We start from the raw sequence: 21,882 nt of genomic DNA on the forward strand, positions 1-21,882 counted from the left end.
ATAGCGGCAGCCATCTTAATTTACATAAGATGCAACTTGCAGAATTTCAAGACAGCGTCTGGGCTCAGGTGTTTGTTGACTTGAGGTCAAAGCTTGAGAATCTGGAAAGGTGCCGCTTGGAGAATCAAGAGTGCCACTACGAACAGGAAATCTGGAGTGCCTGGAACTGATTACCAGACACTTTTAGCACCCTGAAAAATATAGCAATGGCTTTACTCACAATTTTTCCCTCTATGTACTTTTGTGAGACCTTATTCTCAGCATTAAATAATATCAAAACCAACAAAAGAAACAGATTGACAGATGAAGTTAGTAGCACTTGCTTGGGCTTGAAGTGTACAAAATACCAACCTTCAATTGAAGATTTAGCCAATGAAATTCAGCAAGAAAAAAGTCACTAATAGGCAGGTTAGTTAAAGAATTCCCCCTCCCCGTCACTTATCTTAGTTCACGGCACCCCACACAAGTTAAATAATATCAAGACCAACAAAAGAAACTGACTGACAGATGAACAAAGAAGTCGCTAAGCATGTAAGTTAAATAATTAGTTTTTGGTTTATTAAATAGTTATATATTACAATTATACATTTTTGTTATTTAAACTATAAATATCGCGAAATTATGGTTTTTTTTCTTGAAGTGACACACCACCCGAGTTATACTCGGTGTTTTGACGAATTTTGACACACCAAGCTCAAAAGATTGCCCATCACTGGTGTGGGAGAAAGAGATCCTGATTCTGAACAATATTCACACAATGAGACATTTTCCCAAACATTGGAGGGGGCGGGGTTCCAATGAACGGAATCCCCTAAACAAGAAAGCTTAAATAACATATTTGAAAGTATAGATTATTGCCGTAATGGACAAGGAACAGGCTCGGCAGTTCTCTCCCTTCTGTCTACTCAGAAACACTTTGCAACATGGAATCTATGGGCAGGTGAGGCAGGTTGAAGGGACAAACCGGCAGGCTTCCGGGGATGATTTCCTCTTAATCCATTGCAACAAAACATTTTCCCCCTGGTCTAGAGAGATGAATAACAGGGCACCATCTTTTATATACAGATGGCTCCTTACCCACTTGAGGATTGTCCCTGTTCCTTTCTTACTCCAGGATGTCCCGCGCAATCCTACCACCCAGTCCCTTTAGATGTCCTCTGGATATTCTTTATGTTTTCAGGATTCCTGTCGCAGTCCAGGTCAGACATAGTTCTCATGTAAGGGTTGGAGTTTTCAGCCTTTAATTTATCGATGAAAAGATAATACCTGAATATGTAAGTCATGAAATTTCATCGTTTCATGTGGTGCCTCTGATTCATCCTCTAAAGTCACACTTCATTTGGACTTATTTCCTGCTTCTCCTTCGTTCCTCACCGTTTCAAAGCCTTTCTCTTTTCTGAACTTCCTCCTAGAATAGTCTCACCCCTATCACATGCTAAGACCAGGCCAGATCCCCCTGTTATAAGCTTTCATGGGACCCTGCCTTAATTAATTTAGAGCATTGGTCACATTTATGTCTGTGTGATTCTTTGGCGATCTCTCCTACTGGCTTATAAATTCACCATGAAATTAAGAATGGTTATATTTTGATCACTTCTGCATCCCCCGCACCTTTTATAGTGCCTGACATATCGAAGGCACTCAATTTGTTTTCTTTCTTGATTGAATGAATGAATTAGGAATTTATTAGATTGCTAGTGTATTGACATGTGGACATTCAAATATAGGTGGTTTAGAAGACTAGTACTCCAATAAATTATGTAAAATGTTTGACATATAAAACAATTTTAGATATTCAGAGAAACGATAGAACTTGAGCATCCGCTTCTTCGCGCCTTTGCCTTGTCTTGCTACAATCGTTTGGTTTTAAATGTTAACAGTTGCCATTGGGTGGCAGTGTTGACCGACAGAACACCCTTTAACTCCATGCCATTAATCAAGTTGTAAATATAAAACCTTGGTCATTTTGTTCGTTTTAGAAAAATATAAAATCTTTGAACTCAAAGTAATTTATCCTAAAGTTATCTTTTTTGGGCTAGTCATATGATGTACTAGGACATAGTTATTGGTGGATAGAGTATAAGGGCTGTGGGTCTCAACACAATTCACAGAATACCCTGTGCTAGATCATTATAGACTATTCCCTAGTGTTGAAATACATATAACCACTTGTTTTGCTGCTTCTGACTTAGATAAGTCAGACAAGCAAATTCTGCTCTCAATCTAACTAATTCTATATTTGTCATTTTCAATGAATCAGAACCGAAGACTGTAAAGCTTTAAGCCTTCCACAACTCAAAAGTAATCAGCTTGAAACCACTGCTCTTTGCTAATAGAAGGGCAGTTTCTTTTCAGGCTATGATCGTCTCATTGACCTGCACTGTGAGGACTAAGTGTTCCTGGGACAGACCTACTCTCGTGTTTACCACTCGTGCAAGTCATTGTTCTAGGCAATAAAAATATTGTCAGAACAGCTGTGGGAATTTAGAATATACTCCAGTTGATGCCTGGCCTTTGGAGATTGGTTTTGTGGCCTAGAAAGGGTTTAGAATACTTTGGAGACTAAAATGAAATAATTTTTTTATTATTAATTTTAATGGGGTGACATTGATAAATCAGGGTACATATGTTCAGAGGTTATTTTGACATAAATTGAAATAATTTTTAAAATTATATTAGAAAAGAGGACTCTTGCACTGGTGTTATCTTATTTTGCCTGTTATTGGAGAGCTTCAAATTGAGCACACGTATTAAGTCATAAGACCTTTCCTGGAACGTCACAGGTAGGTTACATTTGCCTATCTTACAGTCTCTTTTCTCAGCCTATATCCCCTTTTCTATCAGCAACCCGATTTCTGTTTGCCAAATTGTCTTTCACCCACTGATAGGAATCTTGATGGGAGGAGCTATTCAGTCACTTGTCCTAAAATTTTTCAGCCTTTTTTTAGAATTCTCTGAATTTCTCTATATTTTCCCAATAAATCCCCATGTTTCTCAAAATTAATTTTCTGTGGCTATGACCAAAGAAATTTAATCCTAGGGATACATTTAGAGGGTGTGTGTGTATATATATATATTTTTTTCTTCTGTTATTAGAGTTATTTAAAATAATAGAAGTGGTATCTACAGTGTAGAGTTATTTACAGAGCTGGAGCTTAACAACCTGCATTTGATATACAAGTTTAAAGTTAGCAATACTTATGTAATGCTTTTAATTGAGCACTGCAAAAAGAAAATAAGTAAAATTTGGCCTTTTATATATGCACCTGAATGGAAGACAAATATTTTTTTCATGATGGTATAAATTAAATCTGATTGAAAGATATGAGCCAAAACTTTATTAAAGAGAAGTCTAAAATTCTGGAGCAAGATTTTTCTCCCTGAAAACCCCTTAGTTGACTGGATCGCTCTTTGGTTTTTTTCCTGCTTTACATGAACAATATGGAGAAGCCCCACTCCGACTCATTCTTGCTTTGAGAAGTCAAAGCCTGCTGCTAAAATACTAATCAGTAGAAGAAACAACACATCTGTCTCATTGTTGGAGGAGATAAAATTTTACTGCCGAGTTTTCCATTCTGCATCTTTGTATGTAGCAGTTCAAGTTTTTCTAGTAATATCCGATGTTAATGCATCAATCTATTCATAAATTTGGGCACCTTAGGGAAATTGCTGTTTCACTCAAAAACACAAAATTTTTATCCTTCGTGATGGAAACAAAGTTATTTTATAAATTTAATTTCTGTAAAACAAATACAGTGGTACCTTGAGATACGAATTTAATTCGTTCTGTAACTATGCTCGTAAGTCAGTCAACTCGTATATCAAACTGCTGATACTGGACCCGTGTGCCAGTGCGCCAACTAGCGGCAGCTTCCCGAATCACGACTAGGATCTCGGAATTTCGCTCCGATCTTGAACAAAAATATGGACCGAGTCGCAGCTCGTATCTTAAAAGTTCTTATGTTTGTTCGTATCTCAAGGTACCACTGTAACATTTTTGATACTGAATTCCGTGATAAAATCAGAGACAGATTCCTTTAGAAAAACTTTTTTCCAGTGCAAAACAATTCCAGTACCCGAGGAAGGAAGAAATGTAGTTCCGTAGATCTGGGATTGCTTTGGAAATACTTTCAAAACTTTGTAGTACCTTTTTTCTTTCCTTTTTTTTTTTTTTTTTTTTTTTTTGGTGAGAGTCAGACAGGGACAGACAGACAGAAAGGGAGAGAGATGAGCAGCATCAACTTGTTGCAGCACCTTAGTTGTTCATTGATTGCTTTTCTCACTGGAGGACTGCAGCTGAGCCAGTGACCCCCTTGCTCAAGCCAGTGACCTTGAACTCAAGCCAGCAACTTTGGGTTTCAAGTGAGTGACCATTGGGCTCAAGGCAGTGACCATGGGGGCAGGCATGTCTAAGATTCCATAATCAAGCCAGTCACCCTGTGCTCAAGTTGGTGAGCCTGCGCTCAAGCTGCTGAGCCCACGCTCAAGCTGGATGAGCCTGCACTCAAGCTGGCAACCTTGGGGTTTCGAATCTGGGTCCTTAGCATCCCAGGTTGATGCTCTATCCACTGTGCCTTCGCCTGGTCAGGCTGTAGTACTTTCTTTAATCTAGGTTTTGACCTTTGCAATTATTTGCTACTTGGATTTACTTGTGATTATAGGAATTATTTGCTTGAGATTTTACTGTTTCCTTTGGGCATGCAAGTTATAATATCTGATAACACTAGTCTTTTTTTTTTCAACCCATTTTGCCTGTAGACTTATTTATGCTTAGTTTTCTCGTGTATAAAATGACAGGATTGACTTAATAATAAGAATAAGGTTACTATTATGAAACTTTTATTATAGTATTAAGTATTAAATGCAATCTCATTTTATCTTTACAGAATCCTTTGTTCCTCTAGGTGTAATCTTCCTAGTGAAACTGAGGCTCAGAGAAATTCAGTAGCTCATCCAACGCTTCACAGCTAATAAGTGGGAAAGCTAGGTTTGACTACATGCTCATGCTCTTATCTTTTATAGCTCTAAGGTTATTTTCATTCATTCATTCAATCAGTGTATGCTGAGGCCAATTATGTAGGGGCTACAGACTATATTAAGGGTTTTTCATTTTGTTTTAAGTCTGATAGGAAATATTAAAAGATTTCAACTGGGGAAATGGTAGAAGTGGGTTTATATTTTGAATTATCCTGCTTGCATTGTGATGGGATAGGAGCAAGAGTGGAAATAAGGAGACCAGTTTAGCGACTCGTGCGACAGTCCGGTGAGAGTGGCTGGCAGCTTGGAGTAGGGTCTTAGTTGTATGGAAGAGCTCACTGGTTAGAGTCTGGTAGAGGTGATAGAATCTAAAAATTATAATTGTAAAGGATGGATAATCAGCCATTAACCAATCAAAATGAATGCTGGGCCCTGGCTGGTTGGCTCAGTGGTAGAGCATCAGTCCAGGGTGTGGAAGTCCCAGGTTTGATTCCCAGCCAGGGCACACTGGAGAAGCACCCATCTGCTTCTCCACCCTTCCCACTCGCCTTTCTCTCTATCTCTCTCTTCCCCTCCTGCAACCAAGGCTCCATTGGAGCAAAGTTGGCCTGGGCTCTAGAATGGCTCCATTTGCAACAGAGCAATGCCCAGATGGGCAGAGCATCGCCCCCTGGTGGGCATGCCGGGTGGATCCTGGTCGGGCTCATGCAGGAGCCTGTCTCTCTGCCACCTTGCTTGTCACTTCAGAAAAATACAAAAAACAAAACAATGGATGCTGGCCTTTGTCCTGGAGCAGGATCCTGGACGAGACACGTTGTACCTCCTGCTGTCCATTGTGACGAGGTTTGAGTCATCCTGGGAGGGACCAGGGAGCTGGGGAGGGAAAGGTGGGTGCTTGGGTGTGTGGGGCAGCATCTGCTTCATTGGCCCGTGTCCATGTGTAACACTTGGAAAGGCTGTATCCCTGCATCCCTGTGAAATGCCAGGCCAGCATTTAGTGGTGGATGGGATTTGGGGCGTGAGAGAAAGAACTCCAGAATAGAATTCAGGCCTTTGCTCTGAGCCACTGGGTAAATGACATGCTGTTTGCTGAGATGATAAACGCTGCTGAAGGGGCAGATTTGGGAGGGAAACATCAAGACTGTAGTTTCGGACATGTTAAGTTGGAGGTGATCGTTAGACATCCAGGTGGAAACATCATGTAGGTAGGTAGTGTGACTGTACTCTGGAATTCAAGAGAGATATGGGGCTGGAGGTATACACCCAGGAGGAATCAGTGTATGGTTGTGTGTTGTATGATTATTACAGAACAGCCTTTCCCCTCAAAAATCTCTCTCTCTTCAGCCTGTCACTAATGCGTGAAGTTACAGCATTAGAAATTCATTGATGCTCTTTGGATTATTAAACTACACATAACCTGTGGGAAAGGTAGCATATTAAATCTTTATGAAAACCCACTGTATTGTGAATTATTTTATGACATCCTTTCCAAGACAGCCAAGATCTGCTCGCCTTGGGGAGTCCCATGCTGATTGATAGAAGTTGGGCAGGGGGAGTTATGGAGAGATACTACCTCAGGGGCCCGATGGGGCAATGGGGAAGGCTTTTCATGGACCTGCTTTTATAAAAAGGGAGTCTCGGATGGTCTTAAATGTAGGTATCAGTGTTTGATTTTTAATAGCTGACTATGGGTTTATGTGTCTAAAGTGTTCTTTATAGTTATTTGTGTTTTAAATTAATACTCAGTTTATAAATTCATGTTCCATTTAATTTTTAAAAAGATTTTATGTATTCATTTTAGAGAGGAGAGAGAGAGAGTGGGGAGGAGCAGGAAGCATCAACTCCCATATGTGCCTTGACCGCGCACCCAGGGTTTCGAACTGGCGACCTCAGCATTCCAGATCAACATTTTATCCACTGTGTCACCACAGGCCAGGCTAAATTCACATTTCAAATAATTTTAGTTATAGAATGAAGAAAGCTAAACATTATGACATTCAATTTTTCCTTAAAACTTTAACTCCTATTCATAGATCTTTCATTCTACTTTTAAACTTGTTAATTTAGAGTAAGATAAAGACAATCTGTAGAGTTTGGCTATAGACTGTTCCTTCTAATCATTTCGATAAAATGTGGTATTAAAATCATTACATAAAATGTGGTAGTAACAAAGGAAGAATTTTGACTGCTATTTTCTTTTGTGTAGAAAAATTAGATATTTTAGATTACAGAGTAAGATTTTTTAAAAAATCTCTAAAATCTGGCTTTCTGTATTAAGTAACATTTAGTTTAAATGAATAGATAAATTAGTTATTAACATTAGTTTTCCCTAACTGCTATAACAGATTGCGGCTAGCTTACCATTTGGAGGTTAAGAGTCAGAAGTTAGTTTCACTGGCCAAAGTCCAGGTGTTGTCAAGGTGACGCTCCCTGGGGGGCTCCAACAGAATGCGCATCCTCCACCCTTCCAGCTTCTGGAGCTGCAGTCCCAGTCCCTGCCTCCTTATCCCCTCCTCCATCTTCAATACTTGGAGCACAGCCTCTTGGTTCAGTGGCCACACTGCTTTCTTCTTCTCTCATCTCCGCCTCCCTCTTTTAATAGGATGGTAGTGGTCACATGTAGAGTCCCTTTACAAAATCCAGGAAAAACTCCCCAGTTCAAGATCTGTAATTTGATCACATCTGCAAAGCGCCTTTTGCCAGATAAGGTAACATTCACAGGTATTCACCATTGGCTAAGACCTAGGTATCTTTGGGGGCTCTTGCTCGGCCTTCCAAAAACTTGCCCTGAAATGTTTGCTTTAGTGAAGATTTTATAACGATTTTACTGATTTAACTATATCCCTGACCCTCTTACGAATTTTATATGCTGTTAATCCCTATTGAAGGCTGTTGAGTAATTGGTATTATTTGACTGCATCTGACTCTGTGTCTTTAGCTTTTTAGCTTTCTAGAGTTTCATATTCATAGAAATGTTGCAAAGACTATTTGAATGTCCTTTACTCAGTTTACCTATTATTAACATTTCCCTGTTTGCTTATTTCTTATTTGCTTATTATTCTTGACAGGCGTGATTTAAAATAAGTCCACGTATCATTTTTAAGAAAACAAAATACAAGATTTATACCAATAGATGTATTAGTTATAGATAATGCCCATCTGCTCCTGCTCTCATTTCTCTTCAGTTAAATTAAGAGGTTGGCAAACTTTTCTGTAAAGGGCCATTGTAGTAAATATATCTGGCTGTGTGGACCATATGGTCTCTGTTGCAACTACTCAGCCCTGCTGGTGTAGTGCAGAAGCAGCCCCAGGCAGTTCCTAAGTGAATGAACACACTGTGCTCTAATTAAACTTCATCTACACAGACAGGGGGTGGGCTGGATTCTGCTCAGGGGCCATTGTTTGCAACCCAAGTTAAATGAGTTCTAAGCGATTCAGAATTGAGGTTAAAAAGTTTTTGTCTTTTTTTTTAAATCAGTGTGTTCCTTTAGTTTCTTTGATTACCAAAAAATGGTTCAGCATCTTTTCACTCAAAAATTATAATTTTTTAATATCTAATTTAAAAGATGGTGTCATTATCAAAGAGGTCACCTAGGTTGCTTTTGAGTTGCCCCTGAAAAATACAGACTCATAGAATGTAATCCTTGAAAAGGACTTTGGAAATGAATGAATGAATGAATGAATGAATGAGGGCATGTATACATGGGCGAGTAACAGATAAACAAATGAAAACTATAGGCTAGTGTTTTTCAAATTACAGCCATTTTGGAAGTTTAAAATTTTTGTGATTGAATGATAATCTAAAATTTTTTGTATAAGCAAATTTAAGATCAAGTGATTGATCTTGTAGATCTCCTAATTGAATCAAAATTCCTAGTCTTTTGTGTGAACATATATATTTTAGTCTTATTAGAATTAAAAATCACTTATGAGCCTTTAAGTTTGGTGAAAATATATTTCCTTTAAAAGCATTCCTTCCATTACTTAAGTTTGAGAAACACTGATCTAGGCTGGTCTCCCTCATTTTACAGATGAGGTCACCACGACTCATGAATATGGGTAGGAAAAGACAGTGTTTCCACTTAGAGTACTTAAGTTATCTTATGCTAATTATCATACATTTATTATACACAACATTATTTTCTATTTGAGGAAAATAAACCCTCCCTTCTGTTGCCAATTTTGGGTATTCTTAATAATGCTAAGAAAAAAAAAGTAATTTTGATTTTTATATTTATTAGCTTGTACTTTATGAAAGCTTTTGTTTTCACTGTCTTTTAAAAATTAAGTATTTGTAATAACCCTTAGGGAATGGAAATAGGTAATTATTACTTTTTTATGGATGAAGGTTTAATGATGGGGGAGATAAACTCAAGGTCACACGTAGTAAGTGACAAAGCTGGGATTTGAGTACACTGTTTTTCATTCTATCATTCTAGTAGCCTAAAGCAGTGGTCCCCAACCTTTTTTGGGCCACGGACCGGTTTAATGTCAGAAAATATATATAATATTTTCATGGACCGGCCTTTAGGGTGGGATGGATAAATGCACAAAATAAAATTATGCGACCGGCATAAAAACTGTGTTATTTTAAAAATATAATTGTCGAAGTTACGATATTTATTGGGCTAAGTTAAAGGAGGAACAGTTCATTATTCAGGTTGTATTTAAACTGTTATTCTGACAATGTTTCATTTCTGACATCAATATGTAATATGATAGGTTCAGGCTCGCTACTAATCATGAACCTACGACAATAAAAATAAACATGGCCCTGGCCAGTTGGCTCAGCGGTAGAGCGTCGGCCTAGCGTGCGGAGGACCCGGGTTCGATTCCCGGCCAGGGCACACAGGAGAAGCGCCCATTTGCTTCTCCACCCCTCCGCCGCACCTTCCTCTCTGTCTCTCTCTTCCCCTCCCGCAGCCAAGGCTCCATTGGAGCAGAGATGGCCCGGGCGCTGGGGATGGCTCTGTGGCCTCTGCCTCAGGCGCTAGAGTGGCTCTGGTCGCAATATGGCGACGCCCAGGATGGGCAGAGCATCGCCCCCTGGTGGGCAGAGCGTCGCCCCTGGTGGGCGTGCCGGGTGGATCCCGGTCGGGCGCATGCGGGAGTCTGTCTGACTGTCTCTCCCCGTTTCCAGCTTCAGAAAAATGAAAAAATGAAAAAAAAATAAATAAACATGAATCCACTGTGTACTCGTATGCAACTTTATTAGAAGCATCCTCTTAACATCACACCAACAACAGAACATGAGTACATCCTCTCTGCCTCCAAACACTTTCCAGTTGCTATGGTAATGTTTAAACATGCCTTAAAAATAAGATACAATACAAAAACAAATATAAAGTGCACGAAAAATACAACTTACCATTGTTATGAATATTGTAAGTTAAGGGTTATTTATTATAATGTTTATATAGAATGAGAGATGGTAGCCTCTCAACAACCATAACGCTAAATCAGTGGGAGCCCTGAGCTTGTTTCTCTGCAACGATACGGTTCCATCTAGGGGTAATGGGAGACAATGACACCCGAAGTGTGTTGCTTATGTCCAGTCTATTCCGTAATTTTGTTTTGGTTGCTGTCACTGCAGAAAATCCCACTTCACACAAATATGATGTCCGAAATGGCAACCGGGTTTTCAGTGCTTTTGTGGCAATCTTGGGGTATTCTACCATGACTTTAATCCAGAACACCGGCAGAGTTGTAGTCTCGAACATATTTTTAAGGTCGCCATCATTTGCAATCTCCAGTAGTTGATCTTCTTCTTGCATAGACATGCTGGATTCACCTGGTTTGTTGACAAATGGATCGCGGATCCATTCCTTGGCAATTCATGGGTCTTTTGTGGTTGAGAAGTAGCGTTCAAACTCTTTTAAAAGCAAATACAGGTGATTGTGCACCAGCTGGGACAATGAAGGCTTGGGCTCAGTCTCTTCCAAAATTCCCGCGAATGTTTGAAACATGTCAAATATACCCCTGTTCACGCGTCGTCCCCACAAATCCAGTTTGGCTTTAAATGCAGCTACTTCATCTGCCAACTTGAAGACAGTTGTCATTTTCCTCTGAAGTGACCGACTGAGTTCATTGAGGAGGTTAAATATGTCGCACAAGTAAGCAAGTTTTGCGAACCATTCCTTGTCACTGAAATGTGCTGCTAGCGGTGACTTTTTTTCTGAGAGATATCTCTGCAGCGGCTCTCGTAATTCAAACACTTTGGCCAGGGACCTCCCTCGAGACAACCATCTTATTTCTGTGTATAAAAGAAGGTGTCTGTGCTCCGCGTTCATTTTCATTTCCTCACAAAGCTACTCAAACAGGCGCGAGTGAAGGGCGTGTGCTTTGATGTGGTTAATAACTTTAACGACATCATTCAATACGCTGTTAAGTTCCGGTGGTATATTTCAGCTAGCCAGCATTTCCCTGTGAATGACACAATGCGTAGACTCGCATTCAGGTGCAACCTCCTTAATCTGAGTAGTTAAACCAGACATCCTTCTGGTCATGGCAGCAGCTCCATCTGTGCATATGCCGACACAAAAAGACCATTTCAGTTTTCCTGATATATAGTCATCCAGCGATTTAAATAGTTCTGCAGCTGTGGTTTTGGTTGGCAATGATAGTGCACATAACATATCCTCATGCACATCCTCTTGATAAAGATAACGCACGTAAACAAGTAGCATTGCCTTGTTGTCAATATCTGTAGATTCGTCCACCTGGAGAGCGTACCACGGCGATTTATTAATCCTTTCCAACAATTGTGATTCAATGTCCTCTGCTATTTCCTCAATGCGCCGTGTGACGGTGGTAGCCGAAAGAGGCATCTGTGCTATCTTTTTAACCGCAGCCTCTCCTAGAAGTTCACGACAAATGTCTTTAGTGGCTGGAAGGATCAATTCTTCACCAATGGTGAATGGCTTCTTAGCCTTAGCAATACGATTAGCCACCAAGTATGATGCTCTCAGTGTACTCGCATTTATTGAAATAGTGGCCACCAGTAATTGTTTTTGTCCTTCTTATTCATGCTTTTTTCTTTTGAAATACTCAGAAGACTTGTCTTTTTTTTTTTTTTTTTCTCTTTTCATTTTTTCATTTTTCTGAAGCTGGAAACGGGGAGAGACAGTCAGACAGACTCCCGCATGCGCCCGACCGGGATCCACCCGGCACGCCCACCAGGGGCGACGCTCTGCCCACCAGGGGGCGATGCTCTGCCCATCCTGGGCGTCGCCATATTGTGACCAGAGCCACTCTAGCGCCTGAGGCAGAGGCCACAGAGCCATCCCCAGCGCCCGGGCCATCTCTGCTCCAATGGAGCCTTGGCTGCGGGAGGGGAAGAGAGAGACAGAGAGGAAGGTGCGGCGGAGGGGTGGAGAAGCAAATGGGCGCTTCTCCTGTGTGCCCTGGCCGGGAATCGAACCCGGGTCCTCCGCACGCTAGGCCGACGCTCTACCGCTGAGCCAACCGGCCAGGGCAAGACTTGTCTTTTAAAGTAGGGTGCTTGGTCTCCAAGTGGTGAAGCAATTTTGAAGGCTTCATTGCCTCATTACTTAGCCGGTCGCCACATATTATGCAGAGTGGCCTTGGTGCGCGAGAATCACCAGTTGCGATAAATCCATACTTCAATTAGGATTCCGGGTGTTGACTGTTAACTGAAGCCTTCTTTTTCTTCGTGGTCGTAGGTTCTTTTTCTGTCTCCTCACTGGCCCTTTTCCACTTCGCAAAAAAACTTTCGATGGAATTTTGTTTTTCACTCATTTTGCTAGTTTATGGGTTTAATTTTAGCAGCAATGTATCACGTGACCGAGCCAAGCGTCAGGAGTGAGTCTTAGATGGTTGTAACAGGGGGAATCTGGTCATTTAAAAAAAATAAAACATCATTCAGACTTAAATATAAATAAAATGGAAATAATGTAAGTTATTTATTCTTTCTCTGTGGACCGGTACCAAATGGCCCATGGACCGGTCCCGGTCCGCGGCCAGGGGTTGGGGACCACTGGCCTAAAGTACATATGACATTTTACATTATTAAATGATTCTTTCAGATTGTAATTTTTCTTTTTCTTTTTTAAAAATACTTTATTGATTTTACAGAGACAGGAGAGAAAGGGGAGCATGTAATGGGAAGTAACAACTCATAGTTGCTTCATGTTAGTTGTTCCTTGCTTGCTTGTTGTATGTGCCTTGACCAGGGAAGCCCAGGGTTTCGAACCAGAAACCTTGGCATTCCAGGCTGAAGGTTTATCCACTGCGCCACCACAGGCCAGGCAATTGTGATCTATCTTCTTCCCCTCCCCCCTCCCCTCCCCTCCCCTTCCCTCCCCTCCCCTCCCCTTCCTTCTCCTCCCCTCCCCCCTTCCTTCCTTCCTCTTTTTTGACAGAGACAGAGATAAGGACAGACAGATGGGAAGGGAGAGCATGAGAGGCATCAATTCTTCGTTGTGGCTCCTTAGTTGTTCATTGATTGCTTTCTCATATGTGCCTTGACCTGGGGGCTGCAGCAGACTGAGTGACCCGTTGCTCAAGCTAGCAACCTTGGGCTCAAGCTGGTGAGCTTTGCTTAAACCAGATGAGTCTGCACTCAAGCCGGTGACCTTTGGATTTCAAACCTGGGTCCTCCGCATTCCCGTCCGACGCTCTATCCACTGCGCCACTGCCTGGTCAGCTTATTTATTTCAACATATTTAAATCTGACTGAATATATGATTTGTCATTCTCTTCCACCTCCCCCCCCCCAGGCATTACATTTTGGGTTAGAATATTCTCTGCAAGTTATACTTTGGATCATTTATTATGTACACTTGTTAATATGATGAACGTTGAATTAGTTATTTCCTCAATCCATATGTCCTATTTTTATCATCTAAGTTCTATGTTTAATGTATTGTATTGTTTGACTTTTTTTTAATAGGTCCTGATTGTTCTTTGAGTGTTCCTTCTTCCGAGTCTTACTGGATTCTGCCAAATGTTAAGCCTTTCAGCCCCTCTGTGGGCCGGGCTTCCCATAAAGCCGTTTTGCATGGGAAATTTATGTGGGTGATTGGTGGATACACTTTTAACTACAGTTCTTTTCAAATGGTTCTGAAGTAAGTATTTTATTTCAGGTTTTTACAACTTATTATTTAAACAGATTCTTTTTTGGTAACAAGACCATCCTAAAATACCATTTTATTGCTGTCCAAATTTATGAATGTTTATTTTTGTGATAGTATCTATTTGCTACATGGAACTGACTTGAGAATCTATGAATTCAGTATATCCATAGTTAAATATCAGTCATTGTGCATAGAGGTTTGTTTTGAATAGATATTTCATTAGCTCTCCAGAATGCTTCTCATAGGTTCTGAGTAAGGAAATATTAACTTAAAAGTAAGGTGAGGCCAAGCCTTTATGAGACATTATGAATATTAACGCATTATATTTTTTTCAGAATGAAGTATAATTGCTTATATAAAAACCCTTTCAATTTGTCTTATAAATTAATTTACCTGAACTTTTTAACTTTGAATTTATTCTGCAAGCATTTGTTGGGAGAACAATGCCAGTGTGATACAATAGATCATTCATTACTGTTGTCCCTGTAGAGCTTGTCCTCCTCATGATTGGATGGCGCAGGAAATGACACGAATGGCAGTTTTACCTGCTTTCTTCTCGGCTGGTGATTGTGTTTTATGAATGTTCAGTGACACAAGAAAAGAAGAAACAGGAAGAATAATTTGATTATCAGTGTTGCTTTCAGGAGCGATATTCATCATATGTAAAAACTGGTGCAACTTGGTCATCAGCCAATCAGAACTGACTCTGGACAGGCGCCGTATTGCCGTGTACCCATTAGGCTGCCGGATGTAGCAGCTCATTTTACAGACCACCCAGTAAAACTTGAATTTCAGATTAATAATAGACAATTTTTTAGTATAAGTTGGCCCTTACATGCATATTTATTTTTTTCCCAAATATTACATGGGTTCTTGGGCTCTACCTAAACTAAAAAATTATTTGTTGTTTGTCTAAAAGTCATATTGAATTGGGCATCCTGAATTTTATCTGGCAACCCTGCTCACTAAAAATATTAACTCTGGGTATTTAATTCTACTGCTTACCAGAGGAGATTGCTGTGAAGCTACTGTCTGATTGGAATTAAAGTATGAAATACAATAAATTTTGTAGAGAGGAAGGAAGAGTTTTAGGTCAATATTTAAGCGAACAGTTAGAATTCTTTTTTTTTTTTTTTTCTTTCCCAAGTGAGAGGAGGAGAGATAGAGAGCAAGCATGTGCTCCGAACGGGATTCATCTGGCAACCCCTGTCTGGGGCCGATGCTCTGCCCATCTGGGGCCATGATCGCAACTGAGCTATTTTTAGTGCCTGTGGTGGAGGCTCCATGAAGTCATCCTCAGCACCTAGGGCCGGTGTTCTCGAACCATTTGAGTCAGGTTGTGGGAGGGGAAGAGAGAGAGGGAGAAGGGAGTGAGAGAGAGAAGGGGGAGGGGTAAAGAAGCAGACGGTTGCTTCTCCTGTGTGCCTTAACCAGGAATTGAACCTGGGACATCCACATGCCTGGCCAATGCTCTATCACTAAGCAAATCAGCTAGGGCTGGTGAACAGAATTCTATAATACAATATATGATGGATAAAATACAGTAGGACGAATTGAAAGCGAGTTGGTGGGGTTAAAATGAATAGCTAACATATGAAAAGAATCTGAAGAAATGAATTTTAAATGTGGAAACTAAAAGAAAATTAATTATGATTAATGAAAATGAAAAAGCCTGTGAAAATAAAGTAAAATGGTTTTTGCATTTTTAATGGGCTGTAAGAACGAACAAAGAAGAATACAGAGGGCCAATGTGGTCCACAAAACCTAAGATATTTACTCTCTGGCCCCTTACAAAAACAGTGTGCTGAATCCTAGTTTGTGGTAAGTTGGTGGGAAGCAGTGTTGGGTGCAGATGCTGGGAGGGAGGTAGATGCAGGAGCGTGAGTCTGTGCACGTTGCGTTCTGATCGATTTTATGTCCTCATTTGTAGCATACCCATGTATCTTTCAACTCCAGGGTAGGAAACAACTTGAACATCATTGCTGAAAACAGTTTCTGGTTACTTCCCCTTTGTGTATATGTGAGAGAGAGAGAAAGAGAGAGAGACACACACACACACACACACACACACACACACACACACACACACGAGAGCTTAACTTGCCTTTCCTGATGAGTTGGAGGAAGAAAAAAGAGAGGAGATGCTAAGTGATAGCTTCTTAGACAAGGTCCTTGTCAGTTCCTGGCTGGGTGCTTCCTTTTGCATATTTTGGCAAATAGAAGAGACTTGAGGATAGAGTGTGCTGGTGACACCCAGACAGGAATTCTGTCAGATAAGTGTTTGAGATCCACAGTTTGGAACTTCTGTTTTCAGATGTTTATTTTTACACTAGTAGAACAAATACTCATTTTCAGTTTTTATCCTGCAATCCAATAGTACCTTATTTTTACAGAAGCTTCTATCTTGCTAGCTTCAATTCACACAATCTCAAACAAATGATCAGTACACAAGATAAATTTGTGCATCGGAAATAGCTACTTCTTGGGTAATTTATATAATGGTGAGCTAAGTGTGTGTAAAAGAATAAAAACGAATACCTAAAGCAGATGGCTATTGTAAAAATGGAGAGAATTTCCATTGATTTCCTCTAAAAAAGCTGGCTTTTTTTTTTTGCTTCTGTGAAATTTATTTTTTTAAAAATTGAATTTATGGGGGTAACATTGATTAATAACATTACATAGGTTTAAGGGATACAATTGTACATCATCTGTGCACTGCATCGTGTCCTGACCATTTAAAGTCTAGTCTCCTTCTGTCACCATTGATCCGCCATTGACCCTCTCCCACCCGCCCCTGCACCCCCTTCCCTGGTCATCAGTACTGTTGTCTGTATTCATAGTTCTTTTGTTTGTTTGTTTGTTTTGCTTAATTAATCCCTTCACCTGTTTCACCCAGCCCCCCAGCCCCCCAGCCCCCTAGCCCCCTGTGCTCTGACAGCTGTCAGTCTATTCTCTCTGTCTTTTTTTTCATTTCAATTTAAAAATGCAGACCAGCTCACTATTGTTTAGGTTAAGCAATTGGTCAAAATCATTAAAGCAATTAAACAAATTATTTCCAGTAATAAATAGCCTAATCAAGTTAATGTATGTTACCCATTTAGGTCATTGAATTCTGATTTACAGCAGATCTATCTTGAATGTCTTTTATTAAAAACACCTAATATGGGCCCTGGCCGGTTGGCTCAGTGGTAGAGCGTCGGCCTGGCGTGCAGAGGTCCCGGGTTCGATTCCCGGGCAGGGCACACAGGAGAAGCGCCCATCTGCTTCTCCACCCCTCCCCCTCTCCTTCCTCTCTGTCTCTCTCTTCCCCTCCCGCAGCTGAGGCTCCATTGGAGCAAAGATGGCCCGGGCGCTGGGGATGGCTCCTTGGCCTCTGCCCCAGGTGCTAGAGTGGCTCTGGTCGCAACAGAGTGACGCCCCGGAGGGGCAGAGCATCGCCCCTGGTGGGCGTGCTGGGTGGATCCTGGTCGGGCGCATGCGGGAGTCTGTCTGACTGTCTCTCCCCATTTCCAGCTTCAGAAAAATACAAACAAACAAACAAACAAAAACCTAATATGGGACATGAAATGATGAGTTAGCTCTAATTGATTTGAATTTAATGAATACTCAAATACAGGTGAAGAATGCACATGCCGACTACAACAGCAAAAATGAATCTTAGCTTATGACATTATTTTTTTGTTTGTTTTTAGCTACAATTTAGAAAACAGTATATGGAATGTAGGAACTCTGTCCAGGGGACCACTCCAGAGATATGGACACTCTCTTGCTTTATATCAGGTATGGATCCTGCATTTTAAATGGAGTTATTTGAGTTCACCTTGGAGGAAATAACACTAGCTCTCAGATTTATTTCAAACACCCCGTGAGAACAGTAGAGCATATCGATCACTGTAACTTGAGATGTCACAGACTCAATCCTATTTTATTTTAGTAAAATAATAGATTTTACTATAATCCCTATTGAACAAGAGAAGAAATAAAGATGGAATTTTTGTCCAGGGCCTTATTCCTAGTCATCAAGTCACTTTTATTTTTAATTGTGGTAAAAATACACATCACGTAAAATTTACCATTTAAACCGGTTTTAGGTTTGAGTTCAATGGCATTAAGTACGTACAATTAAACTGTTGTACAACCATGACCACCTGCAGACCTTTGTTCATCTGAAAGCTGAAACTTATACCCATTAAACAACAACTCCCCACCCCCATCTTCCTAGACCCTGGTAACCCTCATTCTCCTTTCTGCCTCTGTGACTTTGACCACTCTGGACACCTCGTATAAGTGGACTCATACAGTATTCGTCCTTAAATGACTGGTTTCTTTCACTTAGTACAATGTCCCCAAGGTTTATCCATGTCAGAGCATATGTCAGAATTTCCTTCCTTTTTAAGCCTTGGTAAATAGTCGGTAGTATGTATTGACCACATTCTGTTGATTTATTTCTCCATTGACAAGTGCTTGGGTTGCTGTTGCCTTTTTAGCTCTCATGAATAATGCTGCTGTGGATTTGGGTTGGACAGACACACCTGCTGCTGTCCCTACTTTCAGTTATTTGGATAGATGAGTGTGAAGTGGTATCTGTAAGAATCCATGGGAGTCCGAAAGACCAGAGTAACAGGCTTTATTGAAAGGAAGAAAGGAACCCTGCCGGGCACTTCTCGGGGAGAAGAGCACCAGTACAAGCTAGGGGGACAAATTATATGGGGTCAAGAAGAATTTCGAGCATGTGGGTGTTGAATCAAAAGTCCTGGTATGTCCTGAGCCCCTCCTAGGGGCGGTTTGTCAGCTTTTTGGAATTCCTCTGTCTCAGGGGCAATAGTCCAGTAAAGGTGAGGTCTGACAGATAAGTGGAACATCAAGAGGGCAGTTTGGAATACACATATCTATCAGTATCTCACTTTTTTTTATTTAATTAATTGTGTTTACGTAGATTCTAGGGTCACCCCGAATGCCTCCCCCCTCCCCCCATTCCCCTCAACATCTCCCTTTCCCCCTTCCCTAGAGCCCTCCCCCCTCCCTTCAGGTTTATCCCATCCTGTCATCCCCTTTCCCTCTGTCCTCTTTTCCTCTGGTATCTCACTGGTTTTGAATTTGCATTTCCTTAAAGACCAGTGATGTTGAATTCTTTTCAAGTGCTATTTGGCTATTTGTATGCCTTCCCTGGGGAAATATATATTCAAGTTCTATGCCCACTTTAAAAATTGAGTTGTTTGTTTCTTTGTTTTTTGTAGAATTGTAAGAATTCTTTATGTATTCTGGATATTAACCTCTAGTTGGATATATGATTTCCAAGTATTTTCTCCCATTCTATGAGCTGTTTTGTCATTGTTGACAGTGTTCTTTGATGCACAAAAGTTTTTCATTTTGACATAGTCCAGTTTTTGTTTTTTCTTTTGTTAACCTGTGCTTCCAGTGTCATACCCAAGAAGTCATGGCCAAATCTAACGTCTTGAGCCATTTCCTTATGTTAACTTTTAAGAATTTCAAAGTATTCTTGTTTTTAGGTCTTTAATTGATTTCAAGTAAGTTTTTATTCATGGTATATGATAAAGGCCCAATATCAATCTTTTACACATAGATACTCAGTTTTCCGAAGAATCATTTGTTGAAAAAACTGTATTTTCCCATTGAATGGGAACCCTTTTTGAAAATCATTTGGCTCTATATGTGAGATTGATTTCTAAGTTCTCTCTTCCTTTGATATACCACTGTTTGTAAGCTAGTACCACACTATTTTGATTATATTAGCTTTGTAGTAAGTGTTGATATGAGGATGTGTGAGACCTTCAATTTTGGTATTGTTTTTCAAGTTTGTTTTTCCTTTTCAGGGTCCCTTTAGATTCCATATAAATTTTAGGATAGATTATCTATTTTGACAAATATATTATTAGGATATTGATAGGGATTGCAGTGTAATCAGTTACTTTTATGTACTTGTAGGATTCATGAATTTAGCATGGTTTAAATGGCAGGCTATGTAACAGGTTTTTATTTTGAGTCAAAAAATTTATGTGTTTTGTTATCTGTGACTAGACCCTTCAAATCAGAATTTATATATTTTTTGTGCTTAAGAAAATGTGGAACTACAGGAACAATGTAAAGAACATACTACCACTTTTTGTCCCTATGAGTGTTTTAAAAATGAAATACAAATCTCTGTGTATAGATGTATATATATGTTTTAGTTTTGTTTTTTTTTATTTCATTTTTTGTGCAAATGAGAGCAAAATTTATTTATTTATTATTTTTCCAAGTGAGAGGAGGGGAGATAGACAAACTTCCACATGCACCCGGACTGGAATCCACCTGGCAACCTCAGTCTGGGGCTGATGCTCTGTCTATCTGGGGCCTTGCGCGTAACTGAGCTACTTTTAACACCTGAGGCAGAGGCTCCATGGAGCCATCCTTAATACCCGCGGCTAGTGCGTTTGAACCAATTGTGCCATGACTGCAGGAGAGGGAGAGAAAGAGAGAGAGAAAGAGAGTGAGAAGGGGGAGTCAGGTGGAGAAGCAGATGGTTACTTCTCCTGTGTGCCATGACTAGGACTTGAACCCGGAACATCCACATATCGGGCTGGCTCTCTACCATTGAGCCAACTGACCAGAGCCATTTGGGTTATTTCTACCTTACAGTTCTTATGACTAATGCTGCTATGAACATTTATGTATAAGATTTTGTGAGGACACATACTTTCATGTTCTCTTGAGTGTCTATGTAGGATTGGAATTACAGGGTCAAATGGTAATTCTATATTTAATTTTTGAAAGAACTGCTGCTGCTCTCCAAATTGGTTATGCCATTTTGCATTCCTTCCGGCCATGTATAAATGCTCCCATTTCAACAGATCCTCGCCAGCTCTCATTAGAGTCTGTCTTTTTGATTATGCCCTCCCAGTGGGTGTGAAGTGATATCTCATTGTGTTTTGATTGTATTCCCTGTTGATTAATGATGTTGAGCATTTTTCATGTGCTTATTGAATATCTGTATTTTCTTTGGAGAAATGTCTATTTAAGTCCCTTGTCCATTTTTAAATTGGTTTATTTATCTTTTTATTATTGAGATGTACAGAGATCTTTATGTATTATAGACACAAGTCCCTTATGATTTGCAAATATTTTCTCCCATTCTCTGAGCTTTTATTTTCTTGATAGTGTCTTTTGAAGCATAGTTTTCTTTTTTTAAAATTTTGATGAAATCCAATATTTTTTTCTTTTGATGTTTCTGGTTATGGTGTTATATCTAAAAATCCATTACCAAATCCAAAGGCATGAAGATCTACCTCATGTTTTCTTTTGAGAGTTTTATAGTTTTATAGTTAGGTCTTTGATTTATTTTGAGTTAAATTGTATATATACGGTGTGTAGTAAAAGTTCAAAGTTCATTTTTTTTTGCATGTCACTATGTCACTATTCAGTCCTCTTAGCTCCTTAGTTGGAGGGAGTATCTTTCTCCATTGAATGGTCTTGGCACTACTGTCAAGTATCAGTTGGCTATAGATGTTTGGGTTTATTTCTAGACTCTCAGTCCTATTGATTTATGTGTCTGTCTTTATCCCAGTAGCACACTGTCTTGTATTTTTTTAGTATCAGTTGTTACTTTTCCTCTTTTATTTCTGCTTTTATTTCTTTGGGTCCTCTCTATTTTCTTGATGAGTCTGGTTAAAAGTTTGTCAATCTTGTTTATCTTTTCAAGGAACCTGCTCTTGGTTTCATTGATCTTTTGTATTTTTTACTCTATTTTATTTATTTCTGCTCTGATCATTTTTAAAGCATAGACTTTCCCCCTTTCCTTGTAATAAAGCAT

At 39.9% G+C, this 21,882-nt stretch overlaps 1 protein-coding gene across 2 annotated transcripts in view; it reads left to right on the forward strand.

Annotated features, from left to right (window-relative positions):
* The window catches only part of ATRNL1 (attractin like 1), a 546,562-nt gene that overhangs the window by 35,316 nt on the left and 489,364 nt on the right, over positions 1-21,882 (forward strand). For both annotated transcript variants that reach the window (XM_066238474.1, XM_066238473.1), the window contains exons 6-7: positions 13,889-14,063; positions 17,765-17,852. In XM_066238474.1, coding sequence (XP_066094571.1) covers positions 13,889-14,063; positions 17,765-17,852 — 263 coding nt within the window. The remainder of the gene's footprint in view (positions 1-13,888; positions 14,064-17,764; positions 17,853-21,882) is intronic.

The sequence above is a fragment of the Saccopteryx bilineata genome, chromosome 7 (genome assembly GCF_036850765.1).
Source record: "Saccopteryx bilineata isolate mSacBil1 chromosome 7, mSacBil1_pri_phased_curated, whole genome shotgun sequence".
In the NCBI taxonomy this organism is placed as follows: Eukaryota; Metazoa; Chordata; class Mammalia; order Chiroptera; family Emballonuridae; genus Saccopteryx; species Saccopteryx bilineata.